This window comes from Melanostigma gelatinosum, assembly GCF_949748355.1.
Source record: "Melanostigma gelatinosum genome assembly, chromosome: 12".
Classification (NCBI taxonomy): Eukaryota; Metazoa; Chordata; class Actinopteri; order Perciformes; family Zoarcidae; genus Melanostigma; species Melanostigma gelatinosum.
The window spans coordinates 18,392,044-18,418,425 of NC_136645.1; the positions used below are offsets into that span (position 1 = coordinate 18,392,044).

A 26,382-nucleotide genomic window follows, 5' to 3' on the forward strand; every position below is an offset into this window, starting at 1 on the left:
TTTTCAAACAGAACAACAGCAGAGACGAGCAATCAAAGTCTCGCTATGAAGGCGGCATCAAGACAATGAATGAAAGAACTACATGGTAAGATGCTGTTAAATTGTCATCTCATAAAATTAGATGGCAGAGAACGGAATAAAACGCTTCCTGAGGCTGAATTTCACCAGTTCTGGAGATGATAACAATCCCGCCCATGTGAATAAAGGACTCCCTTTTCTTCCCCGAGACGAGCCGCCCTGACAACCTCCTAACTGTGAGCCTGGTTGCTGCACGGTTCAACAGAAAGTCTGGAACCGCACACACAAAGTGTGCAGCCACTTAGCCTCAACATCAAATATTGGAATAAGATATGAAGCCATATTTCGGGTAAAATAGAGCCTCGAGCAAATGTATGATGTGATGTGAAAAGGTTTGTCAGGAGCTCACAGTCCATAACGTTAAAAGAGCCTTTCTTCCAGTAAAATGTTACTGGGCTGCAGGCAGTTTGTAAGCACTGAATTCAAAAGGGGGAAGCGAAAATTCTCCAAAATTTGAAAATGAACGCTGAAAGGACATGATCTCCAGCTAACAACACACCTCAATAATCATTTGGCCGAGGGACACCAGTTGAAAACATTTCTAACTTTAGTGTATTTGCCTTCACTTTGTGCATCCCCTCACCTCTGCACATGTATTTCCTCTGACTTTGTTTGCATTAATACTGCCTCCAGTTAGGGTGTTGTGCCACAATGTACAATGCAACTGAAGGGAATTAATCCCCTCATTTACTTTCAAGAAAACAGAGTGTGGATATCACTTCTTTTTTTTTTTAAGTGGTCGGGTGGTGAACAACAAACAGTACTCTGAAACTTGATTGAAATGGATGCGATGTTTTCATTCAAGCGATTCCTTTATTTACATTCTGCAGTGTAATCTAGAATAAAAACTGCTAAACATGTACTGTGAACATTGAATATATCATGCATCGCACTGTTTCCGACACAGTACTTGTTACTGTACCACAGTCATGACTGATTAAACATGTCCCACTGAGTGACCCCGACATAGTGCTAATGCTAGTACGGATTGTCGTCATAAATAAGAATGCCATACGGATCTTTTACTGGGCTTTAAAAATCACTGAAAACACACCAGCGCCATATGCTGCCACTGTCGACTCTGTTAAACAAGCAGACCGGGATTAATGAACCAAAGAGCTAAAGAGGAATCCATTACAGGGGGATATTCAGATTCACAACAACCGCTGAATAATTGCCATGTTCTCCGTTTGTGTAACAGAGCCTCACATTCATATTACAGCCACCCAAATCAAACCCACACTCGGGCCAATTAGCATGGTAAATAATTTATGAGATGAGATGAGACGACCCTATTAGCTTCATTTTAGTCCACAATATCTAAACGAAGAAAATCACATGGTCTAACATGGCATGTTGTTTTGTCTCCGTCCGTTAGACAAAAAGTCCTCTGATGGTTTCAGCTGGAGCGCCAGGATGGCAGCACATCGCTGCTCTTTTGTCTCTACAGGGGGAACTACGGTGCATTGACACAGTGAGAAACAACCAGTATCTAATCTTTGCTCCTCCCACACACTCCAGCAGAACGAGCGACGAGCGATCCGTCTCTATTGTATCATCCAGATGCTTCAGCCCCACTGGGAAACGAGACACTGTACTACGTGCATCACGCAATGCCTTCATCGGCAAGGCATCAAACCATCGGGGAAACGGCAATCACGCCGTCCCCGCGACAAAACGAGAAAGCAGTGGGCGGGGGGCCTGAGGATGTGACTGGTACCTGGTGAGCCAGGCCAGACTCTGCATCTGTCACATCTGGGGCCCCCGATCACAGTGTTTCTGCTACTTGAGTAGTACTAACAACCTAAAGCAGGTGGTAGAGCTCGAGCATGTAAGCAACACAGCTGGATTTTGTGCAACATCACAGACAAGAACATCTTTTAAATGTGACCATCTCCAATCCACTCTGATTGTACATTAAAGCTGAGCTGCGTGATCTTCATCGTTGCACCTTTCGCACAAAGACAAGAGCCCTGTCGCCCTGCTGCGATCCACTTCACACAACACAGTCACATTATGCATTTTTAATTGTGGATCATAAGCACTTTGAAATGTGACTTACCTTGGCCTTGACTAGCCTCTTGGCCATCTTGATCTTGGCCTCACAGAAAGCCCCTCGGTACTTGGCACTAACATCCGTCCCTACTGTCAAGTAGGGGGGCTCCTCCAGAGTCTGAGAAAAAAATAAATAAAAAACCAGTGAGTTCAAAGCCTTTTTTTTTTTTTTACCGACACAGGTGTATTCTCACAGCTAAGGCGGGAGGACACACATTAAAGCTTCACATAGTGTAGGCCAGCTATGCAAAAACCCACCCGCCTCAGTGATTCATCCACGGAAAACACACACCATCTGCTCTGGGTATTGGAAAACAAGCCTCTAAGGGAGCAGACAAAAAGGCCACGTCACTACTGCTTTGATGACTACAGAGAAGAAGCTATTCGAAACAAATAGCACCATCCTGTGTCATCATTGGATGTTTATCAAACCTTTTTCTTTTTTTCCCACCCCCCTCAAGAACAGATTTTCAGAGGGTTGTGTACACAGAGAAAGACAGACTTTCAGAAGATGTTTGTAGTTCATGTCGTGTGGAGATGGATTTACTGAGGGTGTTTCTCTAAGGCTCCACTAATCTAGCGGAGGTATATTTAGACATCTTTCTCAAACAAGACCCAATGTGTGGGCACGCTTCCTGTTGACAGGACACATCAAGACCAAATGCAACATTGCACTTCACTTGGCCGATACTTTTGTGTGTGACTTGAGGAAAACATCAGCTCCTCTTCTATAAGCAAAACTGCAAATGTACCTTTTAATTGGGAGGATGCAACGAGCCGACTTTTTCAGTCCGGACACCTGGGCTTTGGGTGTGAGCTGATACCGAGTACCGGTGTGATACCGGGGTTTGATTAATAAGCGGTCTGCCTCACTGTGTAGAAGTGAGCGACATCAGATTTGACTTAAATTGCTTTACCAACTTTGTAAAACAAATTGAAACATCAATCCATGGATATAAATGTACACCAGCAACAAAGGAATTACACAAATTGCAATTAAAGTGTAAACCTTTTTCATGTATATGGCATATACACATCGAACTGTACTGAATAGATCGGCCCTATTGTCACAGATATCCCATCCAGCTATTGAGTCATTGTCGGCCTAATAGCGGTTACGGTGCATCCCTGACTTCTTTTAGCAGCACTAAATAGGAAAACACATCTTATTTTCTGAATGGATAAATAAAATGTACTAATGCCCAGTGGATTGAACAAGCTCCCCAACAACTTAACATTAAACTAGCTACAAAAATCCCTCTGTTCATTGAGCACAAATTTCTCCAAACACTTCATGCATATTCAAATTCATACTACAAGTTAATTACTTGTAAGACTTTATTTCTAAGCACACAACAGCTGTTCATTGTTGCCATTCCAACTACAAACTACACCAGCGATGTAAAGTTAACGCTGATTTTGGTTTTATCATCTTCATCAATCCTGCTCCTTTGTCTATTGTAACCGGTTAGACTCTGTGTACACAGAGATGACTTACAGTGCTGCCTTTGTGTGAACGCTGAAGCATGTTCCTAACGTGTGGCATGTGAACGAACCCTTGAATGGCACGGTAGCCAACACAGTAGCCAACAGTTTCAAAAGGGGAGTTCCGGTTAACAGAGAAAAACAGCTGATTTGACTCCTAAATGCTAGAACTGATTGAATACTGCGTTTGAACTTGTGTATTTGTGTACTCTAAACACTGCTCATACCTCAGTCCTACAACCATCTCACACCTACACTCCCCTCTGCAGGGACAATACTATACATACTGTAACATTAAGGACACAAGTGTATTGGATGTATTGATGTACGTCTACATTAGAAGTAGCCGTACAGCTGTTTTATGTAGAACAATATCAATATTAAATTAGGATTTTGAACCTGGCAGGTATTCAATGTTGAATGTCTCAGATCAGTATCAGGGTCACATAAACATGATCTGGAATCTGTGTCGTCCCTCAACTGCTAATGATGCTCGGTGAAATTCACTGCATATGCATGAGCATCATGTTGACCCGCTGATAGAAGAGTAACAGGTGAAACAGAAATAAGATTAAAAATACCCACTGTCCAATTATCCAAAGAACAAAAAGGGTTCCATGTCCCTCTTCAATTTATTTGTTACCGGAGGCTAAATCCTACATTATCTTATCCGACAGACACCGGAAACGTGTAATGATTTTGGGCCACAAACCACAAGACCAAAACAATAATCGTATTTAGGAGACATTAAAGGAAAGATTATCTGGATCGGCAAACTAGAAAACTTTGGGTTCTGAATCCCTGGTTCTTTGATAACAGAGTGAGGTTCGTCACTATGGGACTCGCCTCAGCGTGACCCACTTTAAATAAATGAAATCCAACCGGATTTAAATGAAACCCAAGACAAGTATTCATGCAGAATAACCAGAGTTTGGCTGTTGTGCAAATAGGATGCTTGATATGAAAGAAGAAGTGCAGTGTACTGTTACTACAGATAGGCACGGTGGTTTAACAAGTGGAACAACCCGGTCCAGCTTTGTGAGGAACTGGTAAGGATCCTCTGTTGACTTAAAAGTAGTGTTTCAAAATAGTGAATGTGTTTATTATCTATGATATAAAAGTACAATAAAAAAACAGATGATTTTGAGATGTAAAATGTTTAACAAATCAAACACCCAGAATTTTTTTTTTTTGAAAACTCAACTCAAACTGACTGCAAATACATAATGACACAAGAAACAAGCTTTTTAACGGATGGACAAATTGCGTCTTCCGTGTTAGGGAGGCCGTGGCTCGGCTAAACCAGGACACGGCGCCTCTTCTCTCTCATGGATTGTGACGGATGGGATTCAGGGGCAGAGTCCAGAGCATCTCAGCCTCCCCAACTCTCAGATAAACACCTCATTAGTCTCTAGTGCGGTCTGGCCTCAGCACCAGCTGCCCCAGCCAACGCCAGGTTTACATTCCCACCAGCGAACCAACTCTCTCATCGAAGCTGAACTGCTACTCTGTACACCACTTCTTTCTCTCCTCCTTCACACCGATACTTCTCCTATACATCTAGTACGTCTCCTTCTAGCTTCTCCCTGCTCTAAGCCTGTTCCTTTCTCCTCTTCTTGGAGGAAGAGTCATGCTACCGACTCATGGAGGGGCAGCTTGGGTTATCTTGACAGCTGCGGCTGCCAAACCACCCCAGTTTAACACGACAGGGGTGATAACACACTGCTGAGGCCAGATCTACATTCGTCATGCTCACATGCCTACACAAACAGAGAGCAGTTTGTCGTGTCCACTGATAATGCCCCGCCTCCTAAATCTAGCCATGGATTAGATCACACTACAACTATCTGGAGAAAAACACATCACTCCCCATCACTCCTGCAGGCACTGATCGACAGACACGCTCAGAAGAACAACCAATCAAGATGACTAAGCTCAGGGAGGCGGAATTCCTGTGCCTTTGTGAGGTGTAACATCCTTTCACCGACTAAAAATAAGCTAAAAAAAAAAACGCCACACACACACACCTCACAGGAGCGGCTCTCATCCAAGATGCTGTCACATGAAGAGCAGAGCAGAATTCATCACAAGCGCTGCTTCAGCTGCTGCATGCAAAAGTCACCATAATGGTAATAACAGGGGTACGATCAACACCAGCCCTCTGGCCATTCACCTCGTGCCACTGATACGGAAAGCTCTCTCCCGGCACATGTACTTCATTAAACACACACAAATGGGAGTTGGCACGAGGCGACAAAACGCAACTGCGGCTGGCACGGAAAGACACAAACCTAAAGTGTTCACAGAAGTGCAGCTCCACTGAAGGATTATCGACTTGGATATCAGTCAGACGCGTACAGATACCACATTAGAGAACAACTTTCATGTGTTCATGCTTTAAAAGCCCCGCCCCCATCCACAAAGGAACGACCTAAAGTAAATCCCAGGAGTGACGGTTAACCGGTGCTGTTGTCCGTCCTGGCTGTTGAACGCTCACTGATCACTAGAGACGCCTGCTCCGTATTTACATCTTTCTAGTCGGGGAATGCAACATATAACGCTGCTCCATCAAGCCACAGCTCTGAAATCATTCAAAACTACATATACCGCGGTGACACTGTCAACAGCACAATGAGATCAGTTTCGGCTCAATAAAAGACTCTCAGGTCATGAAAAATTTAACAGCCAGCTCCGCCGAGCGCCAGCTGAAAATAAGCTGCTGCTGCTGCTTATAGTGCATTTCTTGGACAGCTTGAGGGACTATAGCAATTGTATTCTACAACTTAGTAAAAAAGACACTCTCAGTAGGAAAAAAAAAAGAAGAAGAATACCGACAGCACATTTGTGGGGTGATAGATAATTTGCTATGGTGTTCGTATCAGTCATCAGGGAGGGGCTCAAGGGATCCTGGTCATTCTCTCAACAGACCACGGTCCCTTGGGAGCATGAAGAAACCCATTACTACCGGTAATCTATTGAGACACACTTGCACCAGTCTTTGCAAATAGCCCCCCCCCCCCTTTCCCTGATTAGCTACAACTAAAGCCAAAGTGATGGTCACGTCTACGTATATGTGTTTCAGATTCAGATATGCTGCACATTCATCAGTCAAAGCGTCACGTTTGCTGAACTGTTACCTACAGAATCTGCACAGTCAGCCAATGTGTTGTAATGAGTCTTATGGCTCGGAGAGTGTATTAGTGGAGCAGTCATCTATTCTAGCTCCGCGTAGTCCACCGTAATAGACTGCGGTAGACAACCAATGATTGCTCAGATGATCATTACTTCCAGAAAATCTCCATCCGACCTGTTAAATCATCCCATTCTGGTGTGAAGTGCAGGACTTTATACTGGACCCAATCCAAGTCTGGCCCACCCATCTTTGTGATACAAGCATTTTGGAAATGTTGAAGTGATGCCAACTACTCCACTCACATTCCACCAGCGAGTTATTTGTCGGTAGCGATGTAACAAACTACATTTACTCAAGCGCCACACTTCAGTTCAATTTACTGAAGTGTTTCCATGTTATTCAGCTTTTTACTCAGTGTTTACTTACTTACTGTTTAAATAAAAGGCCAACCTACGATCAACAACTTACTGTGGACATTTTCTGACTATTTCCCATCGTGTGTGTATGTGTGCATCGTCTTATTGTTTCTTGGGAATTTCCTGTTCTGGCACCAGAGATCCACCTACATTACCATGTGTGACTTCCACTTCAGAGCAGAGTTTCACTTTGCGTCGTATTTTCACACCAATGATTTATCTCACTCTCGCTGTATTAACAATTTTCAAAGGAAATCTGAGGTCACCACTGTTGCCATTGTCCAGGATTTCATCCAGATGTTGTGCCCTCTGATGTTGTGCTACAATGACACGTGCTGTTGTTAGAATGGACGTGTCACTGTTGTATGTTTCAAGTTGCACAACAGTGAAAAATGATGCTGTGAACATAAACTGGTTTAATATTCAGCTGTACCAGGTGAGGGTGGTGTAAACACAGGGTGACGTAACAGTTAAATGTCTGAATGAAATCAAGTGTACCAAATCAATGATCTTCAGTCTAGGAATTACAATGCAAGAGATACAAAACCGCACCTTTAAGAAAATACAATTCAGGCACTAATCCGCATGACTGTAATATCATGACGATAGTTTCTGACCCATTTTATTGTGCTATAATGAACAGGCCTGTAGGCCGAACAAAGGAACATGCAAGAGGCACGCAGGAAATAATTAAGCTCCCTCCCGGCCGAGCTCACACGTACAATAATCCTGCTGTGAATCACCTCTTTGTCCAAACCAAAGTCACCACAGTACCAGTGACTGGTGCTTCGGCACGAGTTGCCTTGGCAATGCCATGGCAGCTTTAAATAGTGTCTAGGGGCCCCTATTTCGGAGACCCTCTGTGTCTAAACTAAGCTAAAAAAAAAGATCTTTATACTTTTTGTTTACCCACTTGTTCCCCAAAACGCAGGCCTGTCCAGCAAATTCACTCCCCGAGTATCACAAACAATTCAAACCAAGTACACCACTCTTCAGATTTTACATTTTCACAGAAGCGAATGCCCTGACCACTTACCAAACACCAGGACTTCAAAGCACGGACAGCTACAAAGTGCAAATTCCCAATGTTTGCATATGCCTGCTGAATGATTTGTAGCCGTCTCTTAAGCTTTTCAATATGGCCTCTGTGGGGGTTTTAGTAGAATATAACGCTGATGTGAGACACATACATTCAATTCAAAGCCCTCCTTCCCCAACAAAGATGTTTACGGCTCTACAAATGGTCACGCTTACACACTACGCGTTACCCATCTCATGCTCATCAGTCAGGACTCCGTACGAGAGCAGTGCAGAGCAGCCGTGAGCTAATCAGTGGGACACGCTCACGTGCACTAAAAGCAAGCGCTATGTCAACACAACAAGGAGAAGCTCTGACAACACACACAGAAGAAGAGCAACGTCATCCTCCACTCAGGTAGACATCACTGCACTATATCTTCACATAGCAGATAGTTGTTTGCTGCTATGTTAATGTTTATAATGTTAAATACAGCTCCCTTAACAAAGTACTGGGTCTCCATCTACAGCAGCTGACTGCACCGGACCTGCAACGGGTCTCTTCCCAAATGCTTAAGTGCACACAGTACCGTATCACCACATGCTGTCAACTCATCTAAATGCAGGATTAACTTAACTAAACACATTTCACTCCCGCAGCGCAGCAATTTTCAGGAAAAACTGTCTGAACAGTTTGACACATTAGAGCAACTTTGGACTGACAATTACAGTTAAAAGAGCACCACAGCAATTTAGTCACCGACTTCCATAAAATTTCAAACAAAATGGTCAAAACTGAAGCAGCATGCGCAGATAAATCATGACATGTAATCCTAGAAAGGCTGAATCCTACATTTATTACCGGTATATGAAAAATTCATGTCGTACGGGAAATTGAAACCGGTATACCGCCTAGCCCTAATACATACGTTAGGTCACCGCTTTTATTATCACGGTTAAGTTTTAGAAGTCAAAGGCACGTCGACTACACTGTTATGCTTAAATCTGACGATGTAAAATATTTAGTTTATTTATTAAATCGTGTCCAGGTTACCGAGGTCATGGACAACGTGCATTAGCTGGGTGCATCTAACAGATTGTTTTGCTCGAGCGAGGACTTTCTTCGTTCACTTTCAAGCAAAGGTATTCAAATATTTAAATATTAAGTTTATCAAGAATTCAAACAATTATCTTAAGGTAATAACGAGATGATAATTATGATTTCAAACAATTGTCCAACACATTAGTCGACTCTTAGGATGTTTATCGAAGTGTCTTATCCAGCACACAGTGTTAAAGCAGTGTGTGTGTGTGTGTGTGTGAGCAGATGCTCCTGATATACAGAGCAGTAAAACAAATATGCAGTCCTCAAGCACCGATAGATCACAATGAATCTGAGCACTGTGAAAACAACAAACGCTACAACAGTAAACCAGAATGATGAAAATAAGCAAGTGTAAACACAAGCATCATCTAATAACAGGCTACTGCTATCCAGCTGGTGAGAATAATAACTGCAGAATGGTCACGGGCCCTAACGGCAACAGTTTAATGAACTTTCACATATTTCGCTTATTTAAAGTAGACAGTATCAAATTAAGCAGCAAAGCTAGCCTACAGTGTGAATTGGTTTCTATTTAATCAGTGACTGGATGCTCTCTGTGCACTGGAATGCATTTCTCGGCATGACAATCAGAACTCCATTGTCTTCCTGTGGCACAAACTATTTATTACATAACCACGAATCATCATGCAGTTCAAGTCAGCGGTCCTTGTCGGACAAGCAGGAATGCAGGCAGCAGAGATGATTCAGAAGCAAAGACAAAGCCTCGCACCACATCGAAAATGATTTCCTCCCCTCTCTTTTTTTTAATAAATTGAAGGAATAATGAAAAAAAAAAGAGCATGCAACTATTTTATTTACATCCAATGATGCTCTTGGTTGCATTTTAATTGGCTGATTTGTTCGACTGCTAGTACAGTGATTAACCACAATAAGCACAGCATCATTAGGGCCAAAGTGACTACAAACCATTACTAGACCAGCTTTTAATTCGTCCACCACCAACTCTCCCATCACAAAGTGTCTCTCATCTTGTATTTGATATATTCTTTCCCCATCATCCGGTTACACTGCATACAGACTCTTGTCAAACTTTTTGTAGGTCATAAATTGAATCAAAAAGTGACACACACATGCGTGTTATGACTCTACGTTTGCACCGTAGAACATTTACCAAACAAACAGAGCCGGGACTTCTTTAAATTGAGTAGGGCCGAAGAAAACACTACCAGAGCTTTTGATGATTTGTAAATTTCACAGCTTTTCATATATCATCAGTCATTCGTATATCATTGCACCACACATATAGCTCTCTATGAACGTAGTTTATAAATATCACATATGCCACTACATGCCCAGTCCCTATCTCAGCATGTAATTCAATAACATTGCATAACAAAGCACAACATCAACATTAAATATCCAAATATGCGTTTGCAAATACAGCTAGAGACCCTCAATGTCATGCTTATGAAATAAACGTTTTACTTTGGCCGGTGTCCAAAACACTTGCCTCGCTGTGTTTGAACAAGACCAACATTGACATTTAGTAGAAGTTCACACCAGCCGTATTCGTGACAACAAAAGGATGAATAACGATAATACATTTGTCATTTTATGTTTGATGTGCCTGGTTAAAGCGTGCTTATGCAGGAGTTAAATGTAATTGGGCTAAGAATGCAGAAGGGGTATTGCTCCAGTGGCGTTAAACACATGCAAGAAAAGGTAAAGAACATACCTTCATCTCTCGATGAGTCCTCTAGATGACCCGTGGAACGAAGCGGAGGCTGAAACAAGAGGTGGAAGAAGCTGTTGAGACATTACAGAGGGTGCTAACTTCAGTCTGCCACAACAAGGCACGGTTATGTTATGATGACATCACTTCTTCTGCTTCACTGCTGGATGGCATGAAAATAAAATAATAATCTGGGCGGCAGACCCTCACACTTTAACATCGTCTCCACACATTAGATCTCCTTTTAGGGAGCATGGGCTTCATTTAGGTTGTAAAATAGATTCAAGAAAAGTTGAAAGATAATTTCCTTAAATAATCCTGGCTAATGCATTGTGTTGATGGTGTATGTGCTCGAGCTTTCAGACCCCAAAAAAAAGATATCTGTGTTGCAAAGTAAACCGTGGCAGGCTGCTGATCACTCTCATTCGCAGAGCCGTTTATGTAACGCCTCTGTAGTCAGCAGCCACAGTTTGCTTGTGGCATCGCAGGGCGAGCAAACGCTGAAGTAACTAGTTACCAGTCCCTCCAATGCACGGATGACCGAGTGGTTTAGGATAAAGTGATAGATATACAGCGATGTCCTCGGTTCTTTGGAGCACGGCAGCGTGGTGCTCGCTGTCTGTCTGCGCTGCACTGACTAACCCAACACCACAGCAGAGGATGACGCCATTTCTGTAGCGGACAAGTCGGCAAAAAAAAAGAAACCAAGAGAGCACTTCAGCGAACAAACAGTGGAAATTGCGAGAACGGTGGTCGCCATTCACCTGCAACCCGTGAGAGACTCGTCTCTCTTTCGGAGACGAGTCTCTTGTTTTTACAGAAAAAATGCCCCTCGAGACCGTTCATTTTCGTTTTCGCTTCTCTCCCCTTGTCTCGCTCTCTCTGCGGAGAGCAGCACGCACTCGACAGCGAGGAGAGGGCGATAATAACATTACGCTTTTAGCCGCTAAACCACACCGTTATAGACATGTCATACGGTGCTAATAACAGCGTCAAGTTGAACAAAGTGAGTATCGGGCCGTGCGGCTAAAACTCACTTTCTATCCTCACACAATGTTCTCCTCATCCGCTGGTCTCGTTTCGCTGACTGCTCACTGAGTGACGAGGAGTGAGGTCGCTTCTGACAAAGAAACAAGTCGATGAAAAACGGTTCGCAACAAGGTCAAGGCTCGAGGAGGACTCGTAACGCAGCGACATCGCGTTAACGCCGAGTAGGTTTCATCGTTAAAACAGAAGGTCGCAAGCCCTCGTTTGTGGCTGAATGATCGCGGAGGATATAATGGCATCCGCCCAGACGAGCTGCTAGACCAGCCGCTGCAACTGAATGACTAACCACCACAAAATAAATAAAAATGCACATACACCGCCTGAGCCTCGGTCGTCTTTCCCCGCTGTTCTTCAACCCTGGTACCGTAGTTAACTACAGCATCGAGTCCATTTCAACCCTCTTCAGTACGGAGTCCTGCCCAGACAGTTTGTCAGCGATGGGGTTGCCAGTTACGGAAACGTGCAAAATACTGGTCACGCACACACACACACACACTGAGAATAACGTCCTATCCAGCAGGGGGGAACTTGTCCACATCGCATCTAGTCAGATAAACGCGTGAATTCCTCCGTACAAGATACAATATAGCCCGTCTGGTCCAACCTACACTGGACGAGTATTTAGTGAGGCGCTAATGGTACTGGTGGCACAAAAGAAAAGCCTGACGATGCAATTTACCTGTTAAACTACGCCGTATGGTCGCTGATCGACTCATCACATCCTGCAGCGATGTCGATCGTATATACAGGTCTCTGATGGTTTCGTGTAATCTCACTTCATACGGCTATAAAGAAACACCATGACAGGCTCGTCGAGGATTCCTCCGCTCAACAACACAACACTCCGGAGAAACTATTCAGCCCCGGAGCAGCACAGCCTTTCATCGTGTGCATCGGATTAATGTGGCTGACGATAACTTTATTATGCATCTGATTAAGTTTATTTAGTAATCTCGGCCGTCAGTTTTGTGCTGTCGAGTCTCCTAATTCATTCATTTCATAAAAAACCCTAAACACATCACAGCATTAGTTAACAAGTTAGCTAACGTCAAGGTTGGCTCGATGGCAGCAGAGACGCAAGCTAGTAAAGAAAATGTTCAAAATAGCGATGGCTTTGCCGAACAAAAGCAGGCTTACCTATGCTGTCAAATTGAGAAGCACCTCTGTTTTTCGACGAAGGTGTATTAGTAATCCATATGAACATTTATGAGAGACATCTGACAGGTTTTAACGTCGTCTGTAGGTGGATGTTGATGGTAAAAGTGGTTTCGCAGAGCGCTGCTGTTGTTGAGTAGCTCCTCGAGCTCTTTCTGTGATGCCCCGCCTCCTGAGAATGATTGACAGTCGTATAATCCCGCCTCTCCTCAAACTACACTCGCCCATTGGATTGCTCAGCGAGGGGGAATTACCTTAGAAGTTTATGATTGGCTGATCGAGGAGAAACTATCCACGGTAAGATGTACGAATTCGTCCTACTAGTTTGGTCTCACAATACAGAGATAAAAACTACAACCCCCAGCTTTATAACACGTCTGTGTTCGATATGTATTACAGGCCGTCCCGGTAGGACGTATGTGTGTTTCTCCAATTTCATCACAGGCCGGAAGCTTTTACCGGGCAATGTAAAAATGCAGCTGCAACACACAATGCGCGAGGCACCCCACCTACTCTGCGCGTGCTCTGTTCCGACACCGAAGCATATATAGGTAGCTCATTACAACTAGCTCGTGTTGAAAAGTGTCTGTATAGTGCGTAATAATAGCGGCGTTAGCTTAGCATAGCATCCGGTGAATTGGTCAGTAACACGCGGACCTAACAATAATGTAAAAGTGTGGATTTGACAGTCATATCGTGTGCCTTAGACGTCCAACGTTGAAGTGGAAGTTTTTTATTTTGAAAAAGAAAGAAAGAAATGCTCAACTGTGGTTTATTGTCGCCTTTATGTTAGCCTGCTAATGCTAGCTAACTAGCAGCCTGGCTAACGGGAAAACAGGACCGGCATCAGCAGACTGACAGCGGCCAGGTGGGTGGAGTTAAGAGCTCTGGAGGGTTTGTTGTGTTAAATGTTACAGCAGCATTTTAGTTTTCAAACTCCGCTGTGTATGTGTAATCTGGGTCACTGTAAATCTAAATTATTTAATTTTGCCGTTCAAATTCAGAATTAAAAGTATGTACATTGTTAACATGATGGGAGAACTTGTCCCTCCTTTAAATGTAGCTTTTAACTCTACATTACCTTTTTGGCTGAATTTCAATATTACAACATTTCGAATTGCAAGTATGAAATATACATATAATTAAACGTAGTAATGGTTCTATTTAAAAGTGAAATTGACATTTAAAATTGGAAAGAACTTAGGTTGTGATAATTCTAGTTCGGCACTTGTTGCAGACAATATGACAATAAGTGTTTATCTGATATATCTGTTATATTAAATAATGTAAAAGGTGTAATTATACTGCACACAATTACCAGTTGCAGGGCTGTGTCAGATGGTACAGTGCCATTAAACTCGTAACTATCCACATACTATGGTGTTAGCTGTTTATAAGCCATGATGACTCAGTTCATAATATGTGACGGTCTTCCTCATATACCATTGTACCGTCTCTTGGTTGAAATAGATTGCAGCATTCTGTTATATGATGGAAGCTATCTTTACAGTCTGATAATTTGATTATAATGTGAGGCTTCACATCAGCATTTGTTCACAAGCAGAGCTACAGTGAATGGTAATTTTTTATGCATATAATTTTCTCACAGTAGAGGTTTTACACTTTTTTTGATAGATGTCTCTGATGTGACAAAATCTAAATGATCTACTCTGGGCCTTTTTATGAAATGAAACCTCAACTGCTGTCTTATGCAATGAATAAGTGATTTTTATTTGAGTGATTGTGAGGGATATTTCTTATGATGATCACTAGCTGTCACAGACAACCCAACCTTTCTATTTTTATTGCTACATCACAAGTTTCTGATTCACCAGGAATGTGATTGTTTTAACTTATCCAATCATGTGATCAGCGTGTCACGATGCATAAGGGGATTTTGTGGCTCAGCACATGCATCTGACACATTGCATTACATCATGAATCAATTTATTTTAGATTTGTCAAAACCTTTTATTTCCTGGTTTTGTTTATGAGTTAGCATTCCTTTTGCATTTTTCTTTGCATTTCCTGTGTCTCAATTACGTGCTTATTTAAAGGAAAAGTCTAACAAAGGGGTAAAACTACGAATGCACGAATGAATACCCAAACAGTTCATGTGTATTAAGCTGCTAAGTGTGTAGCAGCATTTTGCAGTTATGGCTCTGATGTCATTTACACTAAGATACCCTTCAAGTCTGTCATTGTTCCCATCATGTCAACACTCCCCTTTCTGCAATATTGTCAGTTGAGGCGATGTCAACTTTTTAATGTTGTTTTTCCTCCAATACAGATTTGTGTAAACCAGAGGAAATGGATTGCAACTCGGAAGCTGCTTCTGAGCGAATTCTGCTGGAACCATACAAGTACTTGTTGCAACTACCAGGTGAGTCTTCCTCCATGTCAGTGACTGCAGAGAGGTGGACAAGACGTGTGTGGAGGCATGCAGACATGCAGCTAAAAGGTCATTGAAAGCAATATACTGGTGATGAGTCCTAGAGCTACACTGAGCCCTGACCTGCTCAATTACAGTTAGTCACATAGCATCAGCAACATGCCTAAAATGATGAGTATGGTGAAAGGCTTCAGTGTACACACAGCAGACATGCAGTGCATGCAAGATGAAAGTTTTTCATTGTGTTGATCCAGTCTAAGACCTGGTGTTATTTACTTCTGTGGTATTAAATTCATCCATTTTGATGTATTCAGTTCAGTTTTTAACCAAACTACTTTATGTTTTACATGGTGCATTTTGAACACGATCACGACAACTGAGCAATGTAATACTTATATTACAAATTTCTAATTTGGGAGCAACATATGTTCTCACTGTTAAAGGTGCAAAATTTGATATTCAGAGCTGATGGATTGCCTCCCACGGCTTCAACATGGCGATGGCTGAGCCGGCAGCTCTGAGCTAACAGTGCTGACGGACCTAACGGTGTTCACCTGAGGGGGAACCGAGTGTGTCGGTCGGGACGACGTTATCGGCTGCAACCACTGTTTGAGCTCAGTGCAAAGCTGCAGCTAGTGGGGCACGCTCGCATGCACTAACATGCACTAAAAGGCATGCGCGGCCGGTCCTTCTATGTAAACAAAGCACAGAGAAGCTCGAACTATAACACACAAAGAGGAAGAGCAACTTTATTCTCTGCTCAGGTAGACATTACTCCACTATATCTTTACATAGAAACTAGTTGTTTGCAGCTACAGAATTTTAAAAGATGTTAGGCTACGTGGTTCATGCCTAAATAATATGGTTTCCATTTTATTGCAGATTTGGTAGGCAATGTTTTTAAAGATTCGGCATATTAGTAATCGATTTGTCATATTGGTAATCTAGTGTTCCTATATATGAGGCGGTATAGAATTTTAACACCCAGAAATCCGCATGCTGTGAATCATTGTTTAAAATCCCTTTTTGTGTGTAATGTCTCCCGAGTGCACACTCGCTGCTGTTTAGGAGACTTCTTTATTTGGTTCTTCAGCTTTGATTGGTCACTTTTTGTCATTGGAGAAGTGACTGACCTAACATGAGAGTCCTTAGGGTCTCTGTAAGTTGGGATGTTTCCTCTTTTTCAGTGTCACTGTGCCATTCAGGCTCATAAGATTATTTAAGGAAATTCCAGTGTTTTAAACCTTTTGTGTTTTTGTTACAGTTTTGGCAAACGTATCTATAGGACAAAGAAGTTTATGGTATTATTTAGACTAAAAGACACAGTTTCAACTAACGCATGTTTATAAATGGCAGACTATGATTGTGTAAATCAGAAGATTTAAACTATCACTGCCCATCTAGAGAATGATAAATTGGATTTAATTACATGTGTGTAATCTATTAAATGAAAGTGTTGCTTAGAGGAAGATACCTTCTTACCGCTTTGATTAAAAATTATGTTTTTATATTTCTTTTTTAGTCCGTTTCACACCGACGGGGTTACAACCAAAAGAATAAAGCTAAAATATTGTCATCCACGCCATAAGAATACATCCAAGCAACGCTCACTTAACGGAATACACACCTGTACTTATAGTCAGATCATTATCTGTAGTTATAGCGGCAGAAATTATGACAATAAAACACCGGTTCTAAAACAACGTAGTTTTCTTTTTGGTTAATTTTGTTCGGCTTCTCTTGGAATTAGGTACCACCCACCAGCTGTGTTAATATAGACTTCACCAAAGTGTGCATTTTAACATATCAGTGACAAAAGCAACAATAATCATTGTGAAGGATGCACTTACTTTTTCCTTTGCATACTCATGCACATGTCTTTGACTGTTAAAACGTACACTTTTGTTTTTCCGCGCTCTTCTCAGGAAAGCAGGTGAGGACGAAACTATCGCAAGCATTTAACCACTGGTTGAATGTTCCAGACGACAAACTGCAGGTGAGGAATCGGTCACTTCAAGCCTCTTAACATTCAGCGTTGTCTGATGTTTGTTGTTGTGGACGGGTCCAGAAACGTGAAACCATGCTGTGCTCATTCTGCACAGGCAATTTATTTTGTCATGCAACCAGAGTTTGTGTCAGATGAGTTGTTTCTAACTGAATGTGAATGTAAAGCCTGGATGTAGAGCTTAGAGCATCCATGATTTATTCCAGGAGGTTACTACAGCACTAGTGACCCCATTATCATTACATGTAGTCAATCGATTAACTGTTTTTAAAAGATGAATCTGAGGTTTGACTGCTTAAAGGCACGGCCCATTGGCTCGTTCCAGACCTCTGAATAGCGGCCCACATCACTTATTTTGTAAAGCGTAGCAATCAGAAAGGTCTGGTGTTGCTCTGGCTTTTTAGCCATCTGGAGGAACAACCAAGTCCTTCACAGGCTTTGCATGTTTGGACTAAAGTTGATGCGAGTAACAATACTAAGCTGTGTGAGATCAGGGCATCTGATGTTGCCTTCTTCAGCATTTCAGTCCTCATAGCGATACGTGGTTTGGGTATTGGCCGATACCGAGTACCGATCTCATACCAGTGTTTAATTAATCAGCTGTATACCTCACTTTATGCAAGTCACTGTTCATTCTTTTATGTGTAAGGCAACATCAGGCTTGACTTAGACATCGCTTTCCTAACTGTGTAACTCAAAATTCTACAAATATACTGTATACATGGGTACACAGCTGCTGTATGGATCTTTATTATCAAAGTAATAAATCGTACACCAGCAAACTTGGTAAATCTTAAAAATATAATGGTGCAGACAGTGTAAACCTTTTTAATTGGTCCAAACTTTAGGGGGGATATAGCCGCTTATACGCATCAAACCGTTTGACGTCTATCAGACGTTTGTTTAGGAGGTTGTTAAGACATTTAGTTGAGGGACGTTTTTCTGACGTTGTTTTTTTCGACCAACGTTGTTTCTTCAGCTCATAGACGAGATCGATCGACTTTTGTTTTTTGGTCTTTTTTGCTCAAATCTAAAAAAGTTACACCTTGTAGTTTGCCCAAATCAGTATATTTGTATATAAACAGAATTGAAGTGACTATATTGTCCTTGTTGTCACAAATACCTTTGAGTCTGTAACGGCGGGATATCGGTGCATCTCTACAAAACTGTTTAAAATAAATAAAAAACAAAAGGAAAGTAAAATAATGCTAGCCAACAATGTCATTGTTACGATACAAACACAATTAAGTGCTTTAAGGGAAACATAATACATGTATCACGGTTTTCAAAATAAGTTTTCATGAACCCAAGAAGATGGGAGACAGAATATTTGCCAGATTATAGGTTTTCCATCCTCTCCCACTTCTGCTTTTAAAGAGTTGCAGATTGCTTCTAGTCATGATGGATTATGCCTCAACTGTGGTTTGTTTTGTTTAGTGTTTATAATATTGATATGTTTTGACAGATTATAGTGTCCATAACTAAAATAATGACTTGTTTTGCTGACTGAGTGCTCACGTTCAGTGTCCCAGAATCCCATTAGGTTTGCACTTTTAAGTTTGATCGAAAAAGGAAAACACCAACATGATGCTAATCACTGCATACAAAATGACATCGTTTGCATTCGCTGTTGTTTCTAATCCAGTGAGTATAATGGGGCTAGTTACCAGGAGATTTTGTTCATTGTGTTCTTATATTATTACACGATATAAAATGCATTCAACACTGTTTGGGAAGTGTGATGCTGCTGCTACAGTGAGTATGATGACCGGTGTAGCTTTGAAGAAAGCCTTAAAATCAGTATTCGGTTTTAGCTTGTTGAATGAGAACGTGTCGGTCATGGTAGCACATCTTTTACTGTACAGTGTATTCCAGATGGTGGGCTGAATGGTAGTGAGAGGGGAATATTCAGCAGCATTTAGGGATTGTTTGTTTGTGTATGTTAAAACATAATCCACCGTAGCCACGGAGACTTTATGTGTTCCTGATCACCTCTGTGAGCAAAGGATTAACAGACGTACGCCTCCTCTCATCCATCCATTACAGGGTTGTTGTTGTTACACATTCTTGGATGCTGCCTGATCAGATTCCAACAGACACAGTGACGTGCATGTACAGATAGCGGACTGATTGGCATTACTGCGTTTCCTCAGTCAGATTCATTTCAAATGAGCCATTTAGGATTTTTTGGTTTTATTGAGCAGGACCCTTGCCACTGTCACCCGAGGGCGATCAGGCCATTGCCCTTATTATACTGATAGCATTACAGTTGCAGTGGCTGAATACTTGTCCAGTAATGATAGGATGGAGACTGTATTTTCTGAATCTACATGCCTTTCGCAGTGCAGAATGCTAAGTGCTGAGCCTGTCAGGTCTCATTAGGTTTGCTGTTCAACAGGTTTCCCTTTGTCCTGAATGTTTTATAAACCCTCCCCGAGCAGAGGATTCATAGTCCTGCAGCAGAGCTCAGAGGTCATACTCGGTCTCCTGTGGTCGATTCACCTCCCAGTGCACAATAACAGCTCCCCCCCCTCTGAGATGACTGGTGTCAGTCCTCAGTAAAAAAACAGACTATAGTCTCGTCTGACGAATGATTTAATATTAATAATCGATTCTGTCATGTCACATATTTAATCACAGCCTTCACTCTGCTACCAATACAGTGAGCTGCGCGTCTTCAAATTAATTCATTCAATTTGCGAAAGGAATAAAAGGAGCGACTCGGCATTCATTTTTGATTATTTTTGCTATGTTTCTTGCCTGTGAAGTGCTGACATTATCGTTTCAGGAGTACATGTGCTCCTCGGGGCTAGGGAAGACTCCTGAGAGTTTTGGGTTTGACTGATCAGTTTCTGCTAAGTTGGCAGTTCGTATGGCCGACATTAATATGCAGATTGTAACCAAATCCCCCAAAAAACAAATTACATCTTCAGACAGAATGTCCTTGTTTGGCATATCAAAGAGTTTTCTCCCCCTCTGTCTCCCCCTCTGTCTCCCTCCATGTAGCAGCTCTGTAAACTCCCACTGAACCCCTCTCAGACTCAGAGCACTCTTCTTGTCGTCATCATTAGCGCACTGCTGCCAAGAAGTCTCCGCCATGGAAACAACCGTGCCTTCAGATAGATGGAGGCAGTAGCAGTGCCACGCTGTCTCATTCAGTTGAGAATTATTATTATTCTTTTAAATCAAACCCCACATACGTGCTTCATTACAGAACTGTTGGTGGAGGTTTGGGGAATTCAGCGGCGTTGCGACCTTCAGCGGACTGGCGTCCTTCTGTTCTCTGTGACGATGTGGAAAGCTTAGCTTTGATATAGTTTATATTATGTCCTCTGTCTTTTACCGTGAAAACACGAGTCACTCGTAACAGCATCTGCTGCCTCAGTTTGTTTTTATTCTCACATAAATCACATTTTTCATTACAGTTTGCATGAATGCATAACATACGAATAAGTGAAACATAAATAGACAGTCAATGAAATAGAAAAATAAGGTGTTAGAACATTTCTAATAAATGACAATAAAAGTGACCTAAAAGAAACAGAAATACTTACCAATTGGATTCATACCAAATAACAATAGATGGGATGGGTAAGTTGGTGTTATCACTACATGAACGAGCCCGTCTGGATAGTAGAGTATAGTAGTTATAAATGCTTCGGTCAGGCCATGAGGTAGGCTCATACGAGGACTCCATCTCTTAACACATTTATTCTTTTGTTACCTTAGACCAGGGGTGCCCAATACGTCGATCGTGGAGGTAGTGCGGGTAGATCGCATGCCATTCAAAATAAATTAGATGTCCGCATGGCATTTGCCACTTGATTTTCTAACACACGGGTCACCACGTATGCACGGTCAACCACGCGAGCTACTGCAAAACTCCAGAGAGATAATTAGTTAGCCTTCCAATTTATTTCTACTAAAGAAGCTGAAGCTGCAGCGCCATGATTTGGGAAACTTCCAAAACCTCGCGTCAGAACTGGAGACTCAGCGGAAGGCGCGTGCGTAACGTGACAGAGCAGATTGACAAGTGTCTGTCAGAGTTTGACAAACGCTTTCCAGACTTTGCTTTACTCGAGCCAGTTGCTACACTTATGTCCTGCACATTTCGGGAATATATTGAGGTTGATTCACTCGCATCAAAAATTGCAACGCTGTTTCACCTGAACTCGTCTGGAGTGGAGGATGAGATTCTGACACTGCAAGCTGACATTCAGCTGAAGTCCAGGGCTCATGGACAGTTTCCTCACAGAGGAAAAGTACCCAAACATGAGGACATGTGATACCTTTTTGACTGCATTATTCGGCTCTACTCATTTATGTGAGTCAGCCTTTTCCCACATGAAGAACATTAAGTCCATACACCGTTCCGCCATGACTGATGATCATTTGAAGTCTGCTTGAGGCGGACACCAGCAACTACTGTCCGGACTGTGCAACTCTGGCCAATCCCATTCAGTGCAAGTCATCAGAGTAAGGTAATGACCAAAAATGTACAGAATTGTATTGTGCCATAAGGGTTCATGTAGTTATGCAAGGTACGGCAACATATATTGTAAATATAAAGTATACTCAGTATATATATATATATATATATATATATATATATATATATATATATATATATATAAATATATATTCAGCATTTTAATGTAGGTAGATCATTTTGACATTTTAAAAGTAGCTCGCAAGCCGAAAAAGTGTGGGCACCCCTGCCTTAGAGAGTAAGTTATCTCCATTTTGGGGTCCACACATTGTGTGCGCGTGGCTCACACGATTTCACCAATCGACAGAATAGTTGCTCACAGTCATTGCTGTAGTTATTAAGATCTGCAGTGAATATGTCTTTTGTGTTTTGTTAAAAATATCTCAATTGTAAATACTTTTAGTTTTTGGTAAATTATTTTAGATTTCAAATGGCTTTCAATTATTCCAATCGCACAATAGGTGAAGATAATTGAGTTCATATTCGGACCATCTCTTTAATCTTATGGCGTCTCTGGTTGGGAGGATGTGAAGTTTCCAGTTGAACCTTTGATTGTCGGAGGAAACTTTTTTCTGGTTTAGTTTAGTTTATTATTTTGAAATTGTTCCAGAGGTAGAGCATATTCATATAAGAGACCTGGCGTAAAGCCAGTGTTTTTAGTGAGCATTGTAACGAGCAAGGAGTTTGTTTGTAGAGGGTCTGTGAGTTAAAGAAACATAGCAGTGCTAATGATGTCCAACAAGAAGAGACCAGGTGACGTTATTGTACCGTCAGCAGTGATAGGTGTAGACTCCACCTGTAATGGAGCTGAGATACTTCATCATGAACCCTGCATCATTTTAAAGACTGAGGAATAAACCTGGAGTTAAATGTGTCAATACTAGGATAACCGGTACATTTCTGTTTTTGAGCAAATGCCGTCCTGTATTGTCAAGAGGACCGTCTTGAGCGGGAAGCTAGAGGTTGCTGTCATTGGCTTTATGTCAACGTTAAGCCATCGTGTATCTGTCGGTTCACAGATCCGTGCTGTCAGAGCTTGTGTCTACTCTGCGCTGGCCTTTAGTAATATCTCAGAATCAGGGGAGTCCTCGTCCTCCTGCAGTTTTTAGAAAGAGACAACCCAGTAGACGTGGTGTATCGTGTGGGATGGCCATGTCAAAACCTTGGCCAGACATCATCAACAGCCCCGCAGCCTGACTAAGAGGGACGGCTGTCGGCGCTAACCACTGTCAGTGTATGTGTGAGAGACAGGTTCATGCTCATTACTGACTTGTCTGTTTCAGAGTTGTTCCCCCTCAATATATTGGACTCGGTGCACTTGTTTGTTGTGAAGCTTTCCTAATGGATCACTGATTGTAGCTTCAGCAAACAAAGTGAGTTTCTGCATCAGTTACCGCTGGTGATAATCAATGAGGTCTTGCGGAGCTGTGAAGGCACTCTGCACTTAAATGGCGGCATTATACAGCGACAGTCTGACTAATTTCTTTACTTGGAGACACTCAAAGTGCAGAACTTAAAGAAATGCTGCTGCTTGTCTTTAGGTTTGATAACTGCTGTATTTATCTGATGATTGTGCCCTTCATCCTTTTTTTCCTGGCAGGGAGTTTTAATTCATAGAGACCACTTTTTGCAATGAGCCGGTGAATCCTTGAGTAAGTTTTTGGCAATATTCCATTTTCCCCTTCATGTGTGCATTCATTGTAGCTTTACCCGCAACCCCCCCTCTTGTAAGTGGCTCACTGAGGTTGCAGGGTGAGCAAGTGTCGGGACCCTGCCGAAGAAAAGGTTGCGTTTGGCGGATAAACTGCTCAACTGGCCCGGCCTTGGCCATCTGCCGGACCCACTGAGTCTCTCTTTGTGCTCCCCGGCCCCATACAAACAGCTTTCATTACCAGGCCACACCACTTGTCTTTTAAATCAGCAGAGCACTACAGCAGGCTGCACGGCCAGCTCAAGACAGCAGACCCTGGCTGTTTAGTGTCAGACGTAGGCCTGAAGCGAAGCCATTTTTGGATGTTGAAAATGGCTTCCTGCTGGTGGACGGAGGACACTAACCATGGCTGTTCACCAATCTGTTCATTGTCTTTGATGGTCATACTGTAGTAAAGCTTTTGGAGCTTGTCAATACACCCGTCATATATGGCTACGGAAAAGTACACAGGCCACATCAGTCTCTCTTTGGAGGAGGTGAACAAGCGCTAAGCTTAGTATTGTCACTGTATTGTCACCTGTAATTTCTATGTGAATAGTGAAAAGTGTTGCTCTGTCTTGGGCACGACATCCGAGTTCTCAGAGCAAACCAGATAGAATCGGCGGTCCTGTCTATCTGTGAATGTGAAAGGGCTCCAGTCCAGAGTTTGTCTTTGCTGAACTCTTCATTCTCTCCGATTGACTGCCTGCTTTGTTTCAGCGACAACAATTTCTTTTTCTGCTGACAGGAGTGTTCACATGGCACCCTCTGCTGTATACCAGTTGTAATGCATAATTTACTCAGAGCTCCCAGAGAACCTGTTACTGTCTGTCTTACGAGTCGGGAGTAGGAGAAGGAAGTTTTTATCAGCATAAGCATCGTTGTTACAGTTCCTAGAAGTTTGCACAGCACAACGTGAAGGCATGACTTACTGTGAAATGGAAAAGCGGACGCGACTGCACAATAATTCTCAAAATACACATTGTTAATTTCTCGTGTAACGATCACATTTGTTTTTCAGGTGATCATCCAGGTGACTGAAATGCTGCACAACGCCAGCTTGCTCATAGACGACATCGAGGACAGCTCCAAGCTGCGGCGGGGCTTCCCCGTGGCCCACAGCATCTACGGCATCCCCACCGTCATCAACTCCGCCAACTACGTCTACTTCTTGGGGTTGGAGAAGGTGCTGACCCTGGAGCACCCCGAGGCCGTCGGAATGTTTACCCGGCAGCTGCTGGAGCTGCACCGTGGTCAGGGCCTGGACATCCACTGGAGGGACACCTACACCTGTCCCACCGAGCAGGAGTACCGCAACATGGTGCTGCAGAAAACCGGCGGGCTGTTTGGCCTGGCCGTGGGCTTGATGCAGCTCTTCTCGGATTGGAAACAGGAACTTAAACCGCTCCTGGATGCACTAGGCCTGTTCTTCCAGATCCGCGACGACTACGCCAACCTGAGCTCCCTCGAATACAGCGAGAACAAGAGCTTCTGTGAGGACCTGACCGAGGGCAAGTTCTCTTTCCCCACCATTCATGCCATAACGTCGCATCCGGAGAGCACCCAGGTCCAGAACATCCTGAGGCAGCGCACGGAGAACATGGACATCAAGCGATACTGCGTGGACTACCTGGAGAAGGTGGGCTCGTTTGCCTACACCCGTCAGACTCTGCGGCACCTGGAGGCAGAGGTCTACCGCCTCATCCGGGAGTTTGGGGGAAACCCTCAACTGGAGAGCCTCGTCAAGCAGCTCAGCAAAATGTACCGTGAGGCTGAAGCCACTGCAGAGTCCAGTGTTGAGCCACAGTCCGGCCAAATCCACTGACCTCCTCCACCTTTCACTGCGATACGAGTCACATGCCAGCCCTGCACACTCTACCATCACAGAAGCTTTGCTGAGACACAGATGCAGATATACACATTCCCCAAAAAGCTCAACACGCATACATATATGTTGCATTCACAAACTACTAAATGAGTCACAAATGTTGCCTTTCTCTCTCTTTTGTGCTCGATGACATCCTTCAAGTGTTGCTTAACAAAGTACACATCTCCACATTTTTGTATCTGAATTGTAGCTGTTCAGTCTGTAAAATAAATAATAATAATAAAAGAATCTCACTTCCCACGTTGGTTTTATGTCTGCTATTCTGAAAAAGATTAACAAGATGGCAACAAAGCTTAAAAGCCTTCCTTTTGATGTTCACTGCAATGAATATAATTGTATTCTTTATGTTTTACCACCAAATGAAAACTGTTTATCTAGAGCCGAGTGAATGCTGGGTGTTTTATTTTATTTTTTATCTGAAGTCCCTGTTTAACATAAGATGTCTCCAGTGTATGATGAGTGATTTGGAGACCCTCAGTCATTAAGCCTCCAGAGTGCCAATCCCGTAGAAGAGACCTCTGCAACTCGATTGCCTGCTTGTTATGTAACGTGGCGGCATTATGTGCAAAGCAGTGCTAACGCTGTTGATGCTCTGCTTTATATGAATACTGGTTCATTGCCGACTGCGTTTCTGTCTGCTTCAGATCCAACACAGCTTTTCACGTGCATATCATCAGGGTGACTTAGTTATGTGTGTGAGTAGGATGCTGTAAAGATTCCATCTATTGAATAAA

At 42.7% G+C, this 26,382-nt stretch overlaps 2 protein-coding genes across 9 annotated transcripts in view; one reads left to right on the forward strand and one right to left on the reverse strand.

Annotated features, from left to right (window-relative positions):
- arid4b (AT-rich interaction domain 4B) overlaps positions 1-13,301 on the reverse strand; it is a 35,246-nt gene extending 21,945 nt beyond the window's left edge. For 5 of the 6 annotated variants that reach the window (XM_079280765.1, XM_079280763.1, XM_079280764.1 and 2 more), the window contains exons 1-3: positions 13,167-13,301; positions 10,986-11,034; positions 2,141-2,251 (exon numbers count right to left, since the gene is read on the reverse strand). In XM_079280765.1, the coding sequence (XP_079136891.1) occupies positions 2,141-2,251; positions 10,986-10,991 (117 nt within the window). In that variant the 5' untranslated portion in view covers positions 10,992-11,034; positions 13,167-13,301. Of the gene's footprint in view, positions 1-2,140; positions 2,252-10,985; positions 11,035-12,344; positions 12,474-13,166 lie in introns of those variants that run through there. The other variant, XM_079280761.1, reaches the window with a different exon arrangement.
- A 297-nt stretch (positions 13,302-13,598) lies between these two features.
- Positions 13,599-26,382, forward strand: ggps1 (geranylgeranyl diphosphate synthase 1). 3 transcript variants are annotated; one of them, XM_079279580.1, is made up of 5 exons: positions 13,608-13,735; positions 13,978-14,052; positions 15,475-15,567; positions 17,502-17,572; positions 24,782-26,382. In XM_079279580.1, exons 3-5 carry the CDS (start codon positions 15,495-15,497, stop codon positions 25,583-25,585), a joined length of 948 nt encoding a protein of 315 aa, XP_079135706.1. In that variant the 5' UTR covers positions 13,608-13,735; positions 13,978-14,052; positions 15,475-15,494; the 3' UTR covers positions 25,586-26,382. The 3 variants fall into 3 exon arrangements, with proteins under 3 accessions (XP_079135705.1, XP_079135706.1, XP_079135707.1); XM_079279579.1 differs by having other exon boundaries at positions 13,599-14,052; XM_079279581.1 differs by lacking the exon at positions 13,978-14,052.

Coding starts and splice junctions, on each gene's coding strand:
- ggps1 (XM_079279579.1), top strand. CDS start 15,495: ATGGATTGCAACTCGGAAGCTGCTTCTGAGCGAATTCTGCTGGAACCA. Junction 15,568..17,501: donor GTACTTGTTGCAACTACCAG/GTGAGTCTTCCT, acceptor CGCTCTTCTCAG/GAAAGCAGGTGAGGACGAAA. Junction 17,573..24,781: donor TTCCAGACGACAAACTGCAG/GTGAGGAATCGG, acceptor TTTGTTTTTCAG/GTGATCATCCAGGTGACTGA.